This window comes from Aulonocara sp. 'chitande type north' Nkhata Bay, linkage group LG9 (assembly GCF_057382095.1).
Source record: "Aulonocara sp. 'chitande type north' Nkhata Bay isolate Kocher_YH1m ecotype deep benthic linkage group LG9, A_spYH_male_GT1.1, whole genome shotgun sequence".
Lineage (NCBI taxonomy): Eukaryota > Metazoa > Chordata > Actinopteri > Cichliformes > Cichlidae > Aulonocara > Aulonocara sp. 'chitande type north' Nkhata Bay.
The window spans coordinates 32,417,724-32,438,904 of NC_141352.1; the positions used below are offsets into that span (position 1 = coordinate 32,417,724).

Below are 21,181 nucleotides of genomic sequence, written 5' to 3' on the forward strand. Positions count from 1 at the left end.
AATAAAGGGAGCTATGTGTGAATTTAAGCTATGTTTCCTAAACACTGACTGCACTAATGTTTGGATGAAGAAATCTCAGAGCCAAGGCTTTGGTGAGTGGAAAGGTTGAGGCTGACTGTGCATTGGTAGCCTGCAAGGGGAAGTCATTTGATGTCTCCCTCTGCCTGACTTCCTCCCACACAGCAGGTAACAGGCTCACTTTGGCATAATCACATCCAGACCTGAAGAGTGTTTTTGTTATTCCAAATTCTGCTTTTGTTAAGATGTTTTTGGAGAAAGGGCTGATGTTTGCAAAAGATATTGTGTTACTGATGGGGTACAGCACATGTGTCAGCAGATTTTATGGAAAAAGTGTACTTAACAGTTCTGTGTGTGCACTAATGTGCACTTTACTTTCAGTGGAATTGCAAATTAATTTATAGGAGGCAAATGAGCCTCCACAAACCCAACCAACACCACCTCCTCCTGTTGATGTCAAACATAGAAATAATGTATCCTTAAATAATAATAATAATAATAATAATAATAATAATAATAAGAATAAGAATAAGAATAAGAATAAGAATAAGAATAATAATAATAAGAATTATTATTATTATTATTATTATTATTATTATTATTATTATTATTAACAACAATCTTTTGTATTTGTATTTATGGTATAATAACGAAAGATTCACAGAATAGTTTCACACAGTTACCAAAGGCACATGAGAAAGTAAATGGCAAAGGCCTTAAAAAAGAAACTTAACGTGACTTAAAAAAGAAATAATTTTTTTTTTGTTTTTTTACTGTTAGCACCCTGATAAAAACTTGCCCTCGTTAAAACTGAATTCCCCCCATGTCTAGCTTATATTGAAATGTTTACAGAATGAGTGAGAAGTATAAAATGAAAAAGTTGTTATAGTTTAGAAGATAAAAAATAGTTTATTTTTCCCAAAGGCTGGGACATTCCTGTGTTGCAGGAGAAAATTAGAATAAGTAAATAAAATAAAAGGAAATCGGGCTCAGTTAAATAAAAAACAAAATTAAAAAAAAAAGACAAAAAATTTAAAATTCGCTTTTTTTTAAGAAGTACAAAATCAAAATAAATACAATGGCGGCTAATGTTTCCGTGTGACGTGAATGCATCCAAAGATTACTTGTAAAGCAAGAGAGAAATCTCCTACTCGCTACTGTATTCCTTTGGTCATACGGCGACCTTTGAATATTCAGGATACTGTTTGGCTGTTAGAACAAAAATCACTTGCTTCAGCAGTTGCATATAATTTCAGGCAAGTGCTGTCCCTCGCATCATCTAAACTGCATTTTCAACGTCCCCACCCATCGTCGTATATTATTATGCGCATTGGCAATATCCACTGACAAGTTATAGAAGGGCCCTGCGACAGACTGGCGACCTGTCCAGGGTGTAGCCCGCCTCTCGCCCTATGACAGCTGGGATAGGCTCCAGCGCCCCCCGCGACCCTGAAAAGGATAAGCGGAAGCGAATGGATGGATGGAAGGGAACAATCTTGTCACTATACTATCTTTGCCTGGCTCAACAGCTGGGTGGAACTTGGACAAAAAAAAAGTTGCTTCAATGACATTTTGTATAGTGATGGCTCTTTGAGGGCGAGACAAGCCAGTTGTTAACATTAAGTGTTTATTTTCGCTGCTGTGCCATGGATTTTAATGTAAAACGGCTAGCCGCAGACGCCGGTACTTTTCTGAGCCGAGCGGTACAAGTAAGTCTACTCATTTAGTTCATAGGAATTGTTGCTAGCCAATGTTAGCCACTGTGAGGTAGCCTTAGCTTCCTTGCTAAAGAGCTAACGTTACCGTGATTGTTACTTTGTAGCTTAGCAGTTACACCTAATTGTAACTTAATTTCTATAATTTGCATTGTAGGATGTATTTAAAAAGCACGTGCGTCACCCAGGTTGTGTTAACACTAAGCTATTTGTTCAACTTAACTATCATTGAAGGCCTCAACACCGTCACATGAAGCTATCAACAGCAGCTGGCAGATAGCGCTAACCTTTATTTTCCGAGCTTAATAACGTTGCTTAGCTCTTTACTCTCAGTCGTCTTGTGTGTATCTTTGAATACATCTGTGAAAGCTACAACTCGCATGCGCAATGTAAACGCATATTTTTTAATTTTTCAGTTTACAGAAGAGAAGCTTGGTCAGGCTGAAAAGACAGAATTGGATGCCCATTTGGAGAAACTTTTGATCAGAGCTGAGAGCACCAAGCAATGGACAGAAAAGATTATGAAGCAGACAGAAGTCTTACTACAGCCCAACCCCAGTAAGATCACTCTTTTTGACTTTCGAAGGACTGACACTGACATCTCTAAGCAGCACAGGGCACCCACCCACACAATGTTCTTATAGACCTGCAACCTGATATTCAGGAATCAGGAATTCCCTGAAGAGCAGCTCAATAAAGATGAAAGATTTGTCGCTGCCACTAAGGCTCACATTAAAAGCTTTACTTCTCAGAGAGGGTGTTTGACTTCCACGGGTATGTAGGGTGCCTGTGAAGTCTGTAAACTCAGCTGTGCATCCTCCTCACTTCACACCATGATGTTGCATCTCTGCAGCCGAACACCAGCATAGGCACAACAAACACAGACCGACCATCTGGCGGTTGCAGTCTTGTGCAACAGTCATAGAAACGGGATTTTACTGTGTTCACGTTAAACACAGCACAGATAATCTTTCACGTGATGTAGTAACATGAAACAAATTACAGCGGTTTCCGAGAGACGCTGGCTTGTAGTTTGTCATAGCTGTCACAATGAAAGCTTTCAGTGTGGGTCTTTAAGTCGGGCTGTCTGAAGCATACTAAAGTCACTCCCTGCATTTGGCTCGCTCACTGTAGTCCTGTGACTTTGTAATTGAGTTTTCTCCTTGCGCTCTGCAGATGTCCGGCTAGAAGAATTTGTTTATGAGAAACTGGAGAAGAAGGTCCCCACACGTATGAACAATCATGAGCTGCTGGGACAGTCCATGATTGAATCAGGGAATGAATTTGGTCCTGGAACTGCCTATGGTGAGTGCCACGGTGAAACACTGACAAGTACTGGGGCTGTAGTCGATCAAAGACTGTCTTTGCTCAGGGAAAGAAAGTCTGCACATTACCTCCAGATTAAATAAATCAGCTACAGAGCGGCTAGCCCAGTTAGACTGCATGAATTATAAATACGCATAAAAACCTAATATTTGCACCATATTTAATGATTTTCACTTTGTTTTTTGTATTAAAATGGGAAAAGACTTTGAGCCAGGTACTCTGCACTTGCACATAGGCTCATGATATCTGAATAATGCTAATAGGCCTGTCTCAGCTGTGGCTGGATGCATCTGCCGTTAGAAAGCCGATAGACCAAAGCTACTCTGGCTTTGATTTGTTCACTCACAAAGCTTCATACATCAAACAGCAAATCTGGCAGAAAAACCTAAATCATGCCCCAGTTTTCCCAGGTAGTCTGTTCCTTTTCCAGAAATAATTAGCTACTATTGATGGAGATTTTTTTTGTTGTCCTTCTTAAAGTAATGTTGTTGTGAGTTTAATGAGAATTTGCACAGTCGGAGCAATCAACCTGAGATAACCCCAGTCCTACTGGGAGCACCAGCTGAGCTGAAACTTTGTGGTCTTTATTTCGCTGATTTGAATCTTTAACAAAAAATTAGTTTAAACCCTACAAAGGCAACTAAAAGAGGCCTTATAGCAACTCAGGTCAGAGTAGCTGTTTGATCATTAGCAAGCCTCCTGACATTACACAATGGACAAAAGACTAAAAGAAATTACGGTCGCTCTAGATGTTCAGTTGTTAATAGAATATAAATGCACGATTGACAGTGGGAAGGAAAAACACCCTTTTAACAGGAAGAAACATCCCACAGAACCAGGCTCAGGGGGAGGCAGTTACTTGGTTAGCAGGGAGGGGAGGGAGACAGGACAAAAGACACACTGTGGAAGAGAGCCAGAGATTAATAATAACTACTGGTTACATGCAGGGTGGTGTGAACAAAGAGGAAATGCAGTGCATCATGGGTCGCTCCCAGTAGCCTAGGTCTGTTGCAGCATCACTAAGGATCCAGTCACCTGGTCCAGCCCTAACTATAAGCTTTATCAGAAGGAAAGATTTTTAAGCCTAATCTTAAAAATCTCTAAATATTTCTCAAAACATCATCAGCTTGTTTGGTATTCCAGTATTCTGTCTCATGAAGACGTGTAAAACAGAGTTAAACTCTGGTTTGTTTGCTTTAAAGAACATTTTGATGATTTGAGAACCATCTTCTGCTATTTTCAGTCCCAGCCAGGCCCTTTATCAGTGTCCAGCTGAAACAATATCACCATTCTCCCTCCCAGGTTTTCTGCTGGCACTAAACTTTCCTTTTGCTGCTGACCATTGTAGGAAACGCTCTGATAAAATGTGGAGAGACGGAGAAGCAGATTGGTGGGGCAGAACGGGAGTTCATCCAGAGTGCCGCCATCAACTTCCTGACACCGTTCAGAAACTTTTTAGAGGGCGACTTCAAAACTATTCTGGTGAGTTGGACCCGCAGGCTACCTGTCCTGAATCACTTTCGCTTTTTCCCGGACTTTGACCTTTAAATCTGGATCTCATTCACAACAGTGACGGCTGCAGAGGGTCAACGAGTATAGCTTTAATGATTATAGCCATTATTTTACAAAGTAGTGAAAGATCCTGTTGAAGTCTGTACTTTATGCTCACTTCAGTTTAGAGTCTAGTGTTCAGACTGTCAGGTGTGTGCAAACCCACACTGTGATTATAGAAAACAAGCCCTTATAATCGTGTTATAATCTAAAGTAAACACCTGATGAATGAAGTAGAAGCCTTGTTTACACTGTGCTGTGTCCATGTGTCGTTTATCTGTGAGACTTTTGTGTTGTGATTTGTGTCCAGAAAGAGAGGAAGCTGCTGCAGGTTAAACGCCTGGATCTGGATGCAGCCAAAACCAGACTAAAGAAAGCCAGGATGGCTGATGCAAGAGCTGCAGTAAGGACACACACACACACACACGCTGATAGAACAGCTTAGTGAATTCTGCTTTTAGTACATTCACTGGCTAACGTCTTCACTGGGGAAGAAAATCTATTGGGCGTGTCCCACTGTCACTCTGTCTGAAGTCACACAAGTACTGCCTGACACACTATGTTACACAACACAAGGCTGACCATTTTATTTCTTGTGACATGCAAAGAGTCACATGAGCCACCATGGGAAGTTTTAGAGTTCCCTTTTCTTAATTTAATCTCATGCTTTGTGTTCATGTTCTTCAGACAGACTGTTGAAACTCTTGATTAAACCAAGTGTGGCAACAAAGCATGTCCTTATTCTGGTTGTGAGGTGGCCAGGTGTGTGGGTGTAGGTGTGTGTGGGTGTGAGGAGCATGTATTTGTCCTTGTACCGCATGGTGTGCCACAGTTTGCACGTAAAAGCCTTGTTTAATATGTAAGCTCACTGGCCAATTGATTAGGTACACGTTGTTACTATTAGGTTGGACCTTCTTCTGCCATCATAACCTCCTTAATTCTTCCTGGCAAGCATAAAACAAGGAGCTGGAAACAATCTTCAGAGATTTTGGTCTATAATGCAAATCCACAACATCCCAAGGATGCTAGTTTGGATTGACATCTGATAACTCTGTGTGAGATATGGTACGTTATCCTGAGCCATGTTAAAAAAGGTCACTGAATAGTTTTAATGCTCATTTTAATGCTCTGTTTGAACTTCAGCAAGGCTGTAAGCCATCAGCTATGTGATTGGCTGATTTAGGTTTGTGTTAATGAGTGGTTGAACCTAATAAACTGTCCAATGAATGAAATATAAGTGGTGACGTGTTTAAAAATATTTTATTACATATTCGCTCTTAGTAGAAACTCTTGTTCTTCTCCACTGTTGTCACATAATTGCCAATTAACAATATAACATTAAACCGTATATGAGGAGTGCATATTTGGCTGTAATGTCTTGTAATGTGTGTATTACTACAAATTCAAAGCTGCCCCTATTTTTCTCTGCTCTCCCACTCAAACTGAGCTCAGAAAGTTGTTTAAACATTTAAGTTATTAAGTGCTAAATATAATGGTATGTATTCATTTTTAATCTACGTGCATAATGTGTAGTGCTCAACTGTTTTTGTCTACAAGCAAAAAGAGTTTTCTGTAATGTTAATGGGTATTTATGTGCTTTGATTTTGTTTAAGGGGATATGACTCTCACAGCTAAGACTGTCTGAAGATGGTCTCACTAATGACCTCAGTTTTTTTTATCATCTTAGGCTTGAATTATTTTCAGCTTACATCTAAAGCATTCAGGTTGTCAGTAAGGAAATAGGTTAGATGTGTCTGAGCCGGTGTTGCTGTACAAATACTGAACAGAAGCAGTACCGTATCATGTAAGAGCCGTAGATGACAGTATCCCAGCAGTCCCAGTCTTCAGTGTTTCCAGAAAACATTCGTATCTTTTGCTCACAGTTTCCTTTGGGAAGAAACAATCTCACTGAAACAGAGTGAGCATAACTTCCTCCTCCTTATGATCGTCTGTTCTATTATCTCTTGTAGGATATTTAAAGTGTTTTAATGTAGCATTTTCAAACAGCACAGTCTAGTGAGTACTGTTGCTTTAATTGTGTGTTAAATCTCTAAAAACAGCTTTTTGTATCCACATTATCTGAGTAAACATGTTCACTCATGAGTGAGAACACTGTAAACTAAACATGTGAGACGTAAATAGTCGTTTCTCTAATCTTAAGCTGAATCATGGTGTGACATAAGGAGGGTAGCACACAGATCAGCGGGCGTCTGAGGAGAAACAGTTGATGTGCTACATGATCACGGTGCGGTTTTGTCAGAGCATGCCACTGTTGCACTTTCGCACAAACGCAGTGTGTACGCTTGTTTTGTGTTGGCTGTGGCTGTGCAGCAGCTGGAGCTCTAACTACTGTGTCACTGTTTTTAAAACGCAAAGCAGCAGATGTGAGCAGAGGAAGTGACAGAGGTGAGTGGAATGTTGGAGCCATCTTTGAACTGAACACACACGCACAGACCAAGCCTCCTGGTAGTAGTGTCAACAGCTGCTGTCGATTTCTCCATCTCCTCCATCACACATGCTGTGATACCTCATGGAAATGAAATCCTTGCAGACAAACCTGACAGGGACCAAACACTGCAGAAGCTTCCATCCTCCACAGCTCTCCCTCAGCCTGTGAAGTAGGCTGTGGCACGCGCAGGACAGTGAGGCCATTGTCCACATGTTTATCGGACCTCTTAGCCATCCCAGCAGACCTCATATTGAATTGGCTTGCTCAGTATACGGAAAAGGAAACGTCATGTTCAGCTGTGTCTTTGTCCCTGTTTATCCATACTGCAAATCGTGTTATTTTTCCTTTTTTTAAAGACATCTGACTCATTCCATAAAAGTCGTATATTATGAAAAGCACAGATCCACACTCTGCCAACTAAACCCATCTTTTTTTTTTTTCATCTTTAAATCATATTTCCTTTAGCCTCGCCTACGCTTTTCCTTATCTGTGTCATCTTTGTCATCCATAGCCTTGAAAGTTTTGAAATGAGGTTTTTCTGTAAATTATAGTTTCCTTTCTTCATTCACAGGCAGAGCAGGAACTCAAGATGACCCAGAGCGAGTTCGACCGGCAGGCAGAAATCACCAGACTGCTGTTAGAAGGCGTCAGCAGCACCCATGTATGTAGTAAGGATGTTCCTGGTGACTGATTTCTTAGTTCTTAATTAAACTGACTGACTAGTTAGTCTACAAATACTCAGATATCAAGTTAGGTTTCAGGATCCTTTCATGTACAATGTCTGTCTAAACAAATCCATTTGAAACCATTAACCACATTCTTCAGTAATGAATCCTAGTTTCAGTGCCGGTACACTATGTGGCACCTCACACTGTGCATAAGGAACGTTGCACATTATGAACATTTCACACAGACGATGAAGAAGAAGAAAAACCCTTGAAAAAACTGATATTAAACATGATATGAAGCCCAGACCTCGCTCTCTACAGCCATCTCCTCCAGCTTATCTGGGGGGAACACAGAGGCGTTCCCAGGCCAGCTGAGAGATGTGTTTTCTGCAGCGTGTCCTGGTTCTACCCCAGGAGGAAACCACCTCAACTGGCTCCTTTCAATGTAGAGGAGCAGCAACTGTACTCTGAGCCCCTCCCAAATGACTGAGTTCCTCAGCTTATCTCTAAGGCAGAGGCCAGCCACCTTTAGGAGGAAGCTCGTTTCCACCGCTTGTATCATGATCTCATTTATTTGCGTTCAAAATAACTAACAATAATAGGCTTAACAAATATTTATGGTGTTTTTTTTCCTACAACATGTGGAGGCTGCAGCTCCATCTTGTGGAAGACACAACAATTTACCAGCATTGGGCTTCATTTAAAATGTTAACAATTAGATTACACGACTAGTACATGTGGTACCTACTAGTAAGAATGGCAACGATTAGTCGACGTGTGGCGTACGGCCCTAATGTAGCCCAGCTAACACTGTTACTGTGTTATAGTGCTGCTTTCTGTGCTGCTGCCTGTCTGAAAAATGAAACCAAGTAAATAAAACATTGTTTAACACTGGGAGGACTGCACTCTTGTTTTCCTCTTATTGATGTTTCACTAATGCCGTCTCACCTCTAGGCACACCACCTACGCTGCTTGAATGACTTTGTGGAGGCCGAGACTACTTACTACGCACAGTGTTACCATTACATGGTGGATCTCCAAAAGCAGCTTGGCAGGTGAAATACTACTGCTACGTTTCATTCCTTATGTCAAGAATATATCTTACTCTGCTGTTAGAAAACATGAGGTTTTTGATATCAGCGATGATACGTAGCTGTTCTGAACCACACGACTGGAGCATCTGTGAAAAGTGCACAAGCAATCCTCATCAGTATTTTTCAAACAGAACCTGTGTTTTGTTATTACTCATAATAGTTTTAATGTACTCTGACTGTAAAGAAGCTGAGTCATTCTACTCCTTATCATTTTGATGTTATTCACTTTTAGAGCCTGACTCGTCAAACAAAAGTGTTTTAACGATGTTTTTGTCATTTGTGTTTGTTAATATCTAAGTTAGCAAGTCTGAGGAGGGGTTGCAAAAAATTTCCTCCCTTTGAACTGTAAAAAAATGAAAGAGTAATGCTGACAAATTTAATTGAGAGAGAGATAACACTGAACTTGAACTCAAACACTCATTGTGGTTCTGGGGTTCCCCAGCAGTCCACAGTTGCTTATCGTCTCCTCCTCCCTCCAGTTTCCCCACATCATTCTCTAACAACAACCAATCGTCAGTGTCGGGCGGGGCCAGCATCTCGGTGCCCACCATACCAATGTCCGCCTCCCTGCCCAGTGTGTCTGCAGGCCGCAGCAGCTCCTCGGCTTCAGGTGGATTCAGTGAATTGCGCAGCTCCAACGGCAGCCGGAAAGCCCGGGTCCTTTATGACTACGATGCTGGCAACAGCAGTGAGCTTTCCCTGCTGGCTGATGAGGTGAGGATGAAATATTCACTGTTCCTTCTCAGTTTAACTTCATGCAAGAATCCAGAAGATTGAGAAGCCTATTTTAGTCATTTTCTTCACGTGTCTTTAACCGCATGGTCCTGTAGCAGTTCCTCTATCATAACCTCTATTCAGCAGAACATAGGCCACTCCTCTTCCTTGCGGTTGAGTAACCATGAAGCAAGTTTACCTTATTTTACATTCAGAAAAAACCCCAGTCTGACGCTGCAATTGTGAGCTAACGTTGCAGCCTGAGCCGCCTGAAAATAGCACTATCTATAACAAATGTGCATCTCAGAGAGTGCCTGTAATAGAAAAACAGATGTGATCATTTAATGCAGTTTTGCATTTGTGCTTCCAGGTGATTGTAGTCAGCAGCGTCCCAGGCATGGATTCAGACTGGCTCATGGGCGAGCGAGGCAGCCAGAAAGGCAAAGTGCCAATCACCTACCTGGAGCTGCTTAACTGAGACCCACAGTCCCTTCTCTCTCTCTCTCTCTCTCTCTCTCTCTCTCTGCCCCTCTATCTGTCCAGCCCTCAGTAACCAGCTGTGATCTCATATTTATATGCAGGGGCAGGCGTCACTTTCTCCTCCATTCAGCCGTTTAGAATGAGTTTTATTTGCAGGAAGGAGGCGTGCCGCTTGTTGCAGACATGAATTGGGATGAATAAAATGGAGAGAAGGGAAAGCAAACTGACCCATCCTCTCATGTGTATGCCATACATTTGTAAAACCTGCTTCCTTGCCTTTTTTTCTCTTTGATGCCATACGACCTGAAACATGTGCCAGAACATCTCCCAAACTGTAACTTTGGAAAAACAAACTTTGTTTACAGCATATATATATATCTCAGATGGTGACCGTCATGTTTTTCCCTTGCATTTTTGTTCTTGTGTGTAAGTAGTGATACAGAGAAGACTTTTAATTTGGTGGAAAAAAAAAAAAAGCACTTCAGTTTGAAGTGATGCTGATCTTCTTAAAGTCTTATTTTATAAATGATCTTGTGATGCAGTAGCAGCTGTTGTGGTTTAGCCTGAATATGAATTGTTTGTAACAGTGTTGTCAGTCAGCTTTACTCACACGGAGCCTCGAGACAACATGTGCCCTCTCACAGTCAGTGCCTTTTTGCAGCTAAACCAGCAGTATTGAGGCTGTCAGATAAGCCTCCTCTACAAGTGTTCAATCCTGATATTTGTACTCGGCTCATGCACAATTTAGGTCGAATATTTATCATCCACAAACAGCGACTGCGTTTGACACATTGGTGATTTTGGTCAGCTTGGTGTTTGATTTTTTTATTTTTATTTAAAGGCCTGAAAGAAAACATTTAATTTAACATTTAATCTACCTTTTTTCCATTACTAACATCCCTCATCAGTTTCCCATAAACATGCATTTCAAACTATTATGTAGACAATTTCTCCAAAATATTTTGTTACATTCTGGGAGATTTCAGTATGCTATCCCTCGGCTGCTTTTTTGTTTTGTGCGTGTAACTGATAAGATGACACAGTTGTAAAAAGAAGAAAAAACCCCCAATAAGATGCATAAAATAAAGTGTTTAGAGACTGGATGCGTGTAAATTTGCTCCCCTCACTCTCGAGTGTTCATGTTCACTGATGGAACCACCAGAGGGCAGGACAAGCAGGGAACACACACAGTCTCGAATCAGCTGGATGATACATTTGTAGCAACTGCTTCCTTCTTTTATGTGCAGAAGAACATACTAAACAGATTTTTGTTGAAGTAAAAATTCAGACATCGGAAGACTTATTTCAAAAGCGTTCTTTGGTTTGAACACGTGCTACCGCAACAGTATTTACAAGGCAGTTACTGGGCCACAACTGGGAGGAGAGGTTGAACCCGAGGACTAAAATAAATTCATAATGTCCACTATACTTTAGAGCCAGCTGCTTCGATCACTGCAGAGATTTTGTTAATGTAAAACTGACCCCACTGATTCTCAGGCTACTTTAATTTGAAAATATAGCATACTATCTTTACCCCGGTGTTTGGGCTCTCTCCTGACCTATTCTCCGGTGACTTCCACATCTCCCAGAAGAGCCTCATGCTGCAGCGCTAGCAGCTGTGGACCACAAATCCCCAGATAATAACTGACCCAGCTGAACATAATATCTTTATCTGAAGATGATTTAAAGGGTTAGCTAAATCCTCTTGGTCTGTGTACATTAATCTGTGTAGTAGTTTTTGCCTTTTTTGACCTTAACATGTCACAGTAATTTCATTAAATGAGCCTGTAAAGTTGTCTCTAGCTTCTGTTAGCCAGATAATCAAGAAAGCTCTTTTCTAGCTCAACAGTAAGTCCAGCACAAAGGGGCCTCATCCTGGCCTTTCAGAGGAGCAGGAAGGGTTAAGAGGAAGTGGAATTTTGCAAACTGCCTGTTGACTAAGAAGTTGCCTCAACATTAATATACACAGGGCAATATTTTCATTTTCCAGCATGCACTCATCAGCGAAACTTCAGACATTAACTGCTTCCCTTTGGCCTCAGCAGCCTTCAGTAGCACTTACCGAAAGGGTTTTTTGAGTGTATTGTTAACACGAATTACTTAAACGGTGAAAGAGAAAATCTTCTGACAGTAAGAATAAGATCCGTTGAATCATGTGAACTCTGAAATGAAGCAGCAGCCTGACAGTGACTCACTGACCCCAGTAAAACCACAGCAGTTACATTAACTCGTCGGTTGCGCAGCGCTCAGTACTCCCTAACTCTGCATTTATGTTTTTCCAGATCTTTCACAATTCATATTGTTGCCTTTCTAAAAATAACCCACACACTTCATGCAGATGATCAGATGAGTGATAGCCTGTCAGAGAAGAGGCATTTCCTCTTTCATCCGTCCTTATTGACTTTCAGATGCTGCACTAAAAGCACTTGTTAACATCTGCCATTTCAGCAGTGGATCTCAGCTTGACATCAGACGGTTTCATCTTTTTGACAGATGCCTCGACAATATCCTGTATAGGGGCAACAATGTTTTTCGAAGTGCAAAAAGTCACGTATTTGTCCGTTTTTATCGGCAAAGGATGGCGCAGGAAAAATCAGGGTGAAAATGTGAAGTGTGATAACCTGAAATGTACTGATGCTCATCTGGTACATCTGCTGAATAAGCCAGTTCAGATATGGCAACGTTTTGGCCACATGTTTTTGCCACACAGCAGCTAAATTATACAGATTAGAAGGGCAAGTCAAGTGCACGAACCTTCATGAGATCTCTCCTGGATGTGTCAGAGCAAAAATATGTACAAAGGTTATATCTTATCTACTTTTGCTGCTGACGTTTATGACTTTGAGTGACAATAGCTGCAGATACTGAATAGATTACAGTCAAATGTGACGCAAATTTTTGTTTTCTGGATAAAATGGAAATGTCTGTGGTGATTCTTAAAGGTTTCTTCTGGTGCCACACCAGGTCAAATGCTCATTGTTTTAATTAACCAAAGACCTGAAAACAACCTTACTGTCAGTTGCCAAGGAAGTCTTGCCACTCGGGGCATCCTGGTAATTTCTCTGGGCATTACCTTTGAAACCTGTATATAAATGAAATGTGATAGAGACATAACTGTAATTGGTCACGAGTTAATAAAATGGTATATAAATGGTAAACTAGCTAAAAGAAAGCTTCTAACACACATCCGTCCTCTAATGGATACATCAGGGGTTGTAGAATTGATAAACTGCAACAGTAACTCAACTAATCACTCCTTACTTGTATGAAGAAGAACTTATCTGAAAGCACAACACGGTGAACCTCGAAGCAGATGGGTTACACAAGCAGATGACCCCAGCTGGTGCTGCTCTGCTGAGAACAGAAAACAGAGGCTACAATTCTCGCAAAATTAGAAAACAAAAGACTGGAAAAATGTTGCCTGGTCTGTTGAGACGTACAGATAGTAGGTTTGGAATTGCTGTAAACAACATGTAAGCATAGATCATCATCTTGCTTGGTATCACTTTTTCCTGCACTTTGTTGAATCTGTGCAATAAAGCCTTGAGGCAAAAGGAGGTGCAACCCCGTACTGCCAAGGCGTACCTAATAAAGAGGCAGATAATTTTCTATTTGAATGTTGATTGCTGGTTCAGCCTTTGGAGAGAGAGACAGACAAATCCCACCTTGGTGCCTATCGATTCCTATTGATGATGCAATTATGGGACATTTTACATTACCTTTGCCCAACACAGATAAGTGTTAAAAGTATTAAGTATTAGAGTTTTGTATCAACTATTGTATCAAGCTGTATCAAGTTCAGATTAAGAGTACAAAAAGTGGTAAAAGGCAATTAAAGCAGCAGTTATAGGGAAGGAAATTTTGATGGGGCACATTGAATTATTCATCTGGGAAGACTGATCTATATGACTTTGGCTTAAATTCTGTTTGTACTGTTTACTTGCTCAACTTATCTGTGACATTTGAATTGTTTCATGATTTGTGTGGCAGTTAACAACTGGAAAGAACTGCTTGGTTTTGTTTTTTTGTAACTTTTTTTGCAGTGTTATTTCTGCAACAACTCAACAACAATGAAGAATATCAAAGGATTATTTGATATTCCCTCTCTTATAATAGTTTCTCTGCTTCTGTTGGCCTGCTAAATCTAAAAAACAAAACCCCCAAATCTATATGCATACTATATGTTTAGCACACTTGCTAAAAGCGCGCCAAACATGCTAAAGTCAGCTTGCTATTTGTTTAGCATGCTAAACAGGCTAAAGATGTGAAGCCTTTAACTCAAAATGCTATACCTATATGTGACAGTGTGCACACCTGCATTAGACCAATCCAGTCACATGTCACTTCTCTTTTCACATTTCCATTGATTAATCTGCAAGAAACTATGACTATGAGAGAAGAAATAAACACACGGCACTTTCACTAATTCACACTTGCTTGCCCGTGTGACGTACATTTGGCAACTTACCTCGACTATGGACCCCGTAACCACAGCTGAGCTGTTTTGCAAAGAAAATGCAGCTGCATGAATGCGTGTTTGGCAGCTTTGTAGTATGGTACATGCCTGTGGCTAACCTGATTTCATATACTGTATATGTGGTCTGAACATGTCTTAGAAAACTGAGTCTAGCTGCCTTTGTGAATGCCCCCTTTAACCCCCTTTTTTTTCCTGTCCTTTAACTTTTAAACTGTTATAGCTGAGTAATCAAATAAAGTTCCTCTTGGTCAGCAATCTGCAACCAGTGCCAAAGTGCCTTCCTCAAATGTATTTTTCAGTGTAATCCAGCCCTTAAGCCATTTTGTCAGCCCAGTTTAACCACTTCATCATGGAAGCAGGAAGGTCTACTTCCTGCTTCCATAGAGGTGATACATCACCGCTATACGGGAAATATATAGGTTTAATTGGCATCCCTAAAGTATCTGTCAGTTTTGAGTTCCAGGTACCTGTGGAAATTAGTTTGGAAATCCAAGACAAGTCGTTGTTCCCAACCATTATCTGTGACCTAATGACATTCAAATGAAAAGCCTTCGAGTAATGAATCTCTCATCAACGACTTCAGTTCTTAAAGCTTTGCATATTTTAAACCAGTTTTCATCAATTCAAATGAACAACAAAGGAAATAAAAACTTCATTCAGTTTCTCTGCAACTGATTTACTGGCAACTTCATATCGTAGAAGATATGTCAATATTAATAACATTTCGAGGCTTTGACAAGGCTTTACTCTGGTTTCTCTTCTTACGTTCCAACCACCATGACCCTGAGCATCACCACAGCGGTATTTTGGTTACTTTCTGGTTAGGCCTCCAGCACGCTGTACAGCTACACAGTAATCTACCAGCCTTCCCACTCCTACGCCCCTGAGTACTTACATAAAACTCGAAGAAAATGCGTTAAATGCATTGCACGTATATATATAAATATGTGTGAATGTGCGTGTGTCTGTGAAGGCGTATGCATGTTTGTGTGTTTGTGTGCACCCATTTGTACATGTGTGTGTTTGTTCGTGTGTGTACGTGCTCCCAGCACAGTAAACTGAACCAGTCGTGTGAATCAATCATTTTTGGGGGGGTCCAAATCATTTCCTGACTTACTGGAATTTCACACTGATGATGCTTCTTGGTCTCACTGATAGGAAGGAAACCTCAAACCCCTCCTCTTTGAGATACAAAACTGGGCAGTTGCTGCACATCTTAGCAAAACAGGAAATTTCATGTTTCCTCTGCTGCTTATAGCAACAGCTTGCATCACAGTACTTCTGCATATCTTCACATACAAACACACATACACATATACGCCCACACACGCTCACACACTCACCAAGTCAAGTCCCAGAGCGCAGCCACATTTTTTACATTGGGTTATCAGGATGAGGGCCTTGTTTTAAACCACACTTCACTGAACCGAGCAATCTAAAAAAAACAACAACTGACCTTTTTCTTTTTTAGATACTTCATATACTCACACACCTTTTCGGTAAATGTATTTATTTCAGATATGTATTCGGCTACATTTCTAAATAATGTACTGGACAAAATACAGTTATGGTGACATCAGTAAGACGTTGGCTTCAAACACTTCTTTTTGATGGACTTTTGTAGCAGTGTGGGCTTAAAGGTGAGGAGAACAATGATAGAGACTCCTGTGAAAAAAAGAAAGACGGGGACAAACAGCAGAATGTACCAAAAGATCGACTCCCCGTCATCAAAGCACAAAAACGACTGTGGATTCTCCACTCTGTGTGTCCTTAGGAAGAGATCCTTGCATGTGATGGCTGACTGTTCGACCATGTGGATGGTGTTTGTTGCTTCAAATGTCCTGAACCATTCGGTCTGGCAACAGTTGAATTGATTTCCTGTGAGGAAAATAGTCTGCAGCTTTGGGGCTAATGCATTAGCCTGACCAGAGGGGATGGTAGAAAGTCTGTTGTCCCTCAGATCAAGCACTTTCAGGTTGAGGTTTTGAAGTGAATGGGGAAGATGTAGCAGAAAGTTCTTTGAAATGTTTAAAGACTTCAGACTCTGGAAATGGGAGAAGTCAATGTCTTGTATGTGAGTGTTCCCTAAACCTAGATGCTGTAATGTTGTGCTAAGACTTTGTATTGATTGATGGATGGTTACTCCGGGGTTATCGGATAGCTCCAAGTGCGTTAGCAACAACCCCGCAAATGCAGTGTTTGGAATTATTTTAAGGTTGCATCCCTTAAGGTAAAGCTGTCTCAGGGACATAACATTCTTCCAATTCATGCAAGTTGAATTAGTGTGCATACTGATCTCAGCTTCCTCAGAAAGGCAAATGTCAATGTTGTTGTAGCTGAGATCCACCGACCGGATGCTTTGCAGTGAGGAAAATAATCCCATGGGTACCCACTTAAGACCATTCAGGCTCAGGTTAAAGTATGTCAAATTGCCAAGAGTGGTCAGAGTAGCTTTATCCGCTGAGATCTGGCTTAGTTCATTGTTGCTAACATCCAGCTCATACAAGCTACGAGAGAACTGCTCAGATGTTAGATTTAAGGTTCTCAGGCAGTTTGTGTGCATTTGAAGTCTAGACAGGGTGGGCATTTTCTGGATGAATCCTTTAGGGAAATACTCCACAGAGTTCCCTATCAGATCTAAAGTCTCTAGAGAGGATATATCACCGTGAAGGTTTTCGTCCCACAACTGAGCGGTCACATTATTGATCTCCTTGTTAAAGTTGTAGAATTCCACAGTTTTTGTTGAGTTTGGGAACATATCGTTGTCTGCTAAGTGTTCGTAGAATTTAATGGCGTTGTGAGACAAGTAAAGGTACCTTAAATTACTCTGGCTGGGCAGGAAAGGAAAGAAAAGGAGTTTGTTGTCTGATAAATCGAGAGTCTCTAGCTGGAAAGTGTCGTTGAGGTCTTGCCTTGAGATGAACCACTCAATGAAGTTGTGGCTGACATTGAGGACTTCCAGCTGAATCATGTGGAAGTCAGTGAGACAGGGCAGATAGTTAAAGGCCAAGTTGAGTCGCTGTAGCTTTGGACTGCTGTCAAAAGCATTATCAATCTCAAAAATCAAATTCCTTTGTAGGTCAAGTTCTTTAAGCTGGTGCAGATCCCTGAATGAGGCCTCATCCACTCTCAACAAAAGATTCCCAGAAAGATTGAGGTACTCTAGTGACGTGAGATTTTGAAGAAGCAAGGCAGCCATTTCATCTGTAAGCTTATTCTCAGAAAGATCTAGCGCTATAAGACCTGATAGCTTTCTTAATGCAAGGCTGGTTTCTTCGTAGCTGTTATAAAGACTGTTGTTTGCTAGATTGAGGCTTTTTAAAAGTTTTGAGTCTTGAAAAGTGTTCAATTCTATTTTACTCAAATTGTTGCAAGCTAAGCTCAGGGCGGTTAGTGAAGGGTAACTGAGAAGAGAGGCATTCTGTAGTGTTTCAAAGAGGTTGTAGTTGAGCTGAAGCTCTTCGATGTTTTCTGGAAGTCCTTCAGGCACAGATGTGAGCTGACCATTATTGCAGCAAGCCGTTTGTTGTATCTGCAGAGGAGGTAAAAAAGCACATGATTTAACACTTGCATACTGGTTGCCACTTTGCAGTGTTTCGGCTTTTTAAAATTCTGGCGGAAGCTGGATTTCTTTCTTGCACAGCAGATACATTTTAAGATCGTCATGAATAATATCCATGTGCACTTAAAAAATTTTATTGTGGGAAGATTACCCTCTTAAATTACTTCTCGTGTGGTTATTTGTAAACTATGCTAGCATGCTAAACTAAGCTAATGAGCATTGCCTGCAGTACATTAGCGTCTTACTGTTAGTGGAAGCATTTTAGCCTTCCTGTGTTTTGGGATTTAACTGAAAGTACTGTTACCCACTGTACAGGCTCACAGAAAAACATGGTGGGCTGTAGTTTCTTATTCTGGTAGGTCATACCACAGCTTACCAAAACTTCATTATTTCCTTGACAGATCACTTTTCCATTAGCATTCTGAGTCACTGGACCACTCTAAAAATACTTTCTGGCGATACGCCTTTAAAAAAAAAAATTGAAGTTTTCAGTTTAAATAACTTATCATTTTTCCCCTCTAGGAGTTTTATTGGTTTTATTGCTTTAGATGTTTCATTTCTAGAATCATTCATATTTATATTAATTTATATGACTGATAAACACTCAACAAGAGAGATTTAATTTCTTTCTCATAATCGACATCCGCTTCCAAAACCCTGCATCAGATATTAATATTCACAAGTTTAGACTTTTTGTGGCTTATTGAAAAGTCATTAAATCATTAATACAGTGTAGGAATGTGCCAATCTGGATGGATTTTGATCTAACTAAAGTTATAAACCACATATACAGCGTGCTTTTAGAAGGTGGGTCCTATTAGGGACTGGATCTTTGGTAATAATACAGAACTTTCCATATTTCAGTATCATTACTTGATGCTTTTCTTGTTTACACATTTATGTTTGAGTGCCTTAGGAATAACTTTTTTTTTTTAGAGATTTTAGCTTTGTAGTGTCTTACCGAAGTCACTTTTTAGTTTTAACTAAGCCAAACATGAAATCGTTTGGCCTTTTCCATGTGATACATTGTGAAATTTCCTCAATATTCCTGAAACTTGCTCGGGAAAAGCTAAATGAAAGAAGAGCGTCTTACCAACTGACATCGACGGTGCTGCGGATGACTCGAGACTGGCGTCAGCGTTCTCCACATGTGCAACAAGCAGAGAAGGATGGGTGTGAGCCTGTGGACTGGCATTTTCTCATCCTTACTGTTGAGAACACAGAAGAAGAAGAAACGCGTGAGCCTGTTTGTGTCACATACTTTTAGATTTTTTCCCCTTTGCTGAAGTGAGCAGGAGCTGGTTGTTCGATATAGGCCTGACAATGAGCTGTGATCTTCCTCTGTTTTAAACTATAGTTATTACTATTTGTATATGGTGAAAAACCTTGTATGAAAAAAATGTGTCTTTATAAACTTTGTCTTAAAATGAATATTTGTGTCTGAAAATGGACGAAAGCAGCTTGACATTAAAATGCTGAAGCAGACAGAAGGTCAGAGAGCAGACGGGGAGTTTACAAATTCAACTTTAATAGCCGAGATTCATTTTCACAATTATTTGAAAAGCTTTGATAGTGTAAAAGTCTATAAGACTATATTTGACTGTCTCAGGTGAGAGTGGAGCTCATCATTTTTTACAATCTACTCATATCTAAATGAAAATTTCTGTAAATAGTAAGTACAGTAATATAATCCTTACAGAGTTTACGTCAACGTCATGTACTTGGTTTCATTTTTATTATATGTGAATAACTCAGATTTTTAATTTTTGACTTACAGTCTGTCTCCAGATGTTGGAAGTGATGGCGTATTTTATCCTGAAAACATCTGCTGTGTACATTTTGCAAAAATTTCCCAGATTTCAAATCAGACCACTGCGTGACTCACTGCATGATGAGGCCGTGCGTTTCTTTTTGGCTTGCATGTGTTGTTGGCCTATCCATTATAACGCAAGCATGGCTTCTAAAGAACACAAAGGTTTTCTTGAACATTTTTTATGTTTCTTTATTCGTCTAACCGATTTATTACCATTTTTATTTTGCATCTGCGTAGCTCACATTGAGTAACTGTGCCACCGCTTTCATTATGATTTCTAAACTATGTTCCTGGGGAAGAAGTTAAGCTCATGGAAGAACATATATTTGCAGAATCTTGCTTTCTCTATCTGATGCAGCCTATTTTTTTTTTATTAATAAGACCGTGCACTGTGTTAAAAAGACACGCACACTTACTTTGCGCTTGCATTTATGCGCACTATATGTTTACATTCATCAGGCAACATCTAAATGACTCAAACATGGTCTGAAAGCTGTTATGCTGCGCTCACATTCGTTTGTCAAAGCGGTGCGCTGGTGTATGCACACATAACACTCAGAAAATGGAGCGTATTCAGAAACAGATGATCGTTAAAGTATCTTGCTCAAATGCACCGACTGCAAAATGACCTTAAATTAGGAATTCCTCATTTAGGCGATGCGCTTTGCTTCATGCAGCAGAACACCGTGCAGTACAGAGTTCATTTACTTACACTGGTGGTTAGGTGTGGATTTGCCAAGCCACTGACGGTTGCTCCCCTGACCATATCGCTGGTTGATTCGCTGTTGCAGAGTGCGTTCACATGTGTGTCAAGTTCAGCTGCTCTCCCCTGCACTGACTGAAGCACAGATGCCCCTTCTTTACTATTCACGGAAGTAGGCAGGCAACGGAAACCGAGTCACATGGACAAGCTGCAATCAGGCAGGTTCTCAAGCTCGGGGCCACAGGAAGGCGAGTGCAGGCTCAACAGCTCTTAACCACCACTGCGCAAGTGTTTTCTTTCTCTTCTTTTTTTTTTTTCTTTTTCTGCTTCACAGCTTCACAGCAGAATAGCGTTATTATTCAGACAACTGATACTGGTAGCACAACTGCTACCACAAAAACCCAATGAGAACACACCCTTCACACCCTCTGCTCGTGCTGATCAGCCAAGCTCTCAAGAGGAAACCACTCAATGCACACACCCTTCCTGCCTTATTTTCGGCCTGTCACTGCAACAGACAAAACACACACACACACATATATATGTATATGTAAATATATGTGTATATATATATCTACACACACACATAAACTGACATTTAGCGCTCTTTA

The 21,181-nt window shown here is 40.5% G+C and overlaps 2 protein-coding genes across 2 annotated transcripts; one reads left to right on the forward strand and one right to left on the reverse strand.

Annotated features, from left to right (window-relative positions):
• The first annotated feature begins 1,487 nt into the window (after positions 1-1,487).
• On the forward strand, positions 1,488-11,116 carry sh3glb1a (SH3-domain GRB2-like endophilin B1a). The gene is made up of 9 exons (XM_086307003.1): positions 1,488-1,727; positions 2,150-2,291; positions 2,910-3,038; positions 4,408-4,541; positions 4,921-5,013; positions 7,631-7,720; positions 8,682-8,782; positions 9,301-9,535; positions 9,906-11,116. The coding sequence occupies exons 1-9, from the start codon at positions 1,665-1,667 to the stop codon at positions 10,011-10,013; spliced, it is 1,095 nt and encodes a 364-aa protein (XP_086163129.1). The 5' UTR covers positions 1,488-1,664; the 3' UTR covers positions 10,014-11,116.
• Positions 11,117-15,976: 4,860 nt separating this feature from the next.
• Positions 15,977-20,735, reverse strand: nrros (negative regulator of reactive oxygen species). The gene is made up of 3 exons (XM_086307004.1): positions 20,580-20,735; positions 19,148-19,262; positions 15,977-18,024 (listed from the first exon to the last, which is right to left on the reverse strand). Exons 2-3 carry the CDS (start codon positions 19,247-19,249, stop codon positions 16,069-16,071), a joined length of 2,058 nt encoding a protein of 685 aa, XP_086163130.1. The 5' UTR covers positions 19,250-19,262; positions 20,580-20,735; the 3' UTR covers positions 15,977-16,068.
• Between the last annotated feature and the right edge of the window lie 446 nt (positions 20,736-21,181).

Coding starts and splice junctions, on each gene's coding strand:
- sh3glb1a (XM_086307003.1), top strand. CDS start 1,665: ATGGATTTTAATGTAAAACGGCTAGCCGCAGACGCCGGTACTTTTCTG. Junction 1,728..2,149: donor TTCTGAGCCGAGCGGTACAA/GTAAGTCTACTC, acceptor TTAATTTTTCAG/TTTACAGAAGAGAAGCTTGG. Junction 4,542..4,920: donor GCGACTTCAAAACTATTCTG/GTGAGTTGGACC, acceptor ATTTGTGTCCAG/AAAGAGAGGAAGCTGCTGCA.
- nrros (XM_086307004.1), bottom strand. CDS start 19,249: ATGCCAGTCCACAGGCTCACACCCATCCTTCTCTGCTTGTTGCACATG. Junction 18,025..19,147: donor AGCACCGTCGATGTCAGTTG/GTAAGACGCTCT, acceptor CCTCCTCTGCAG/ATACAACAAACGGCTTGCTG.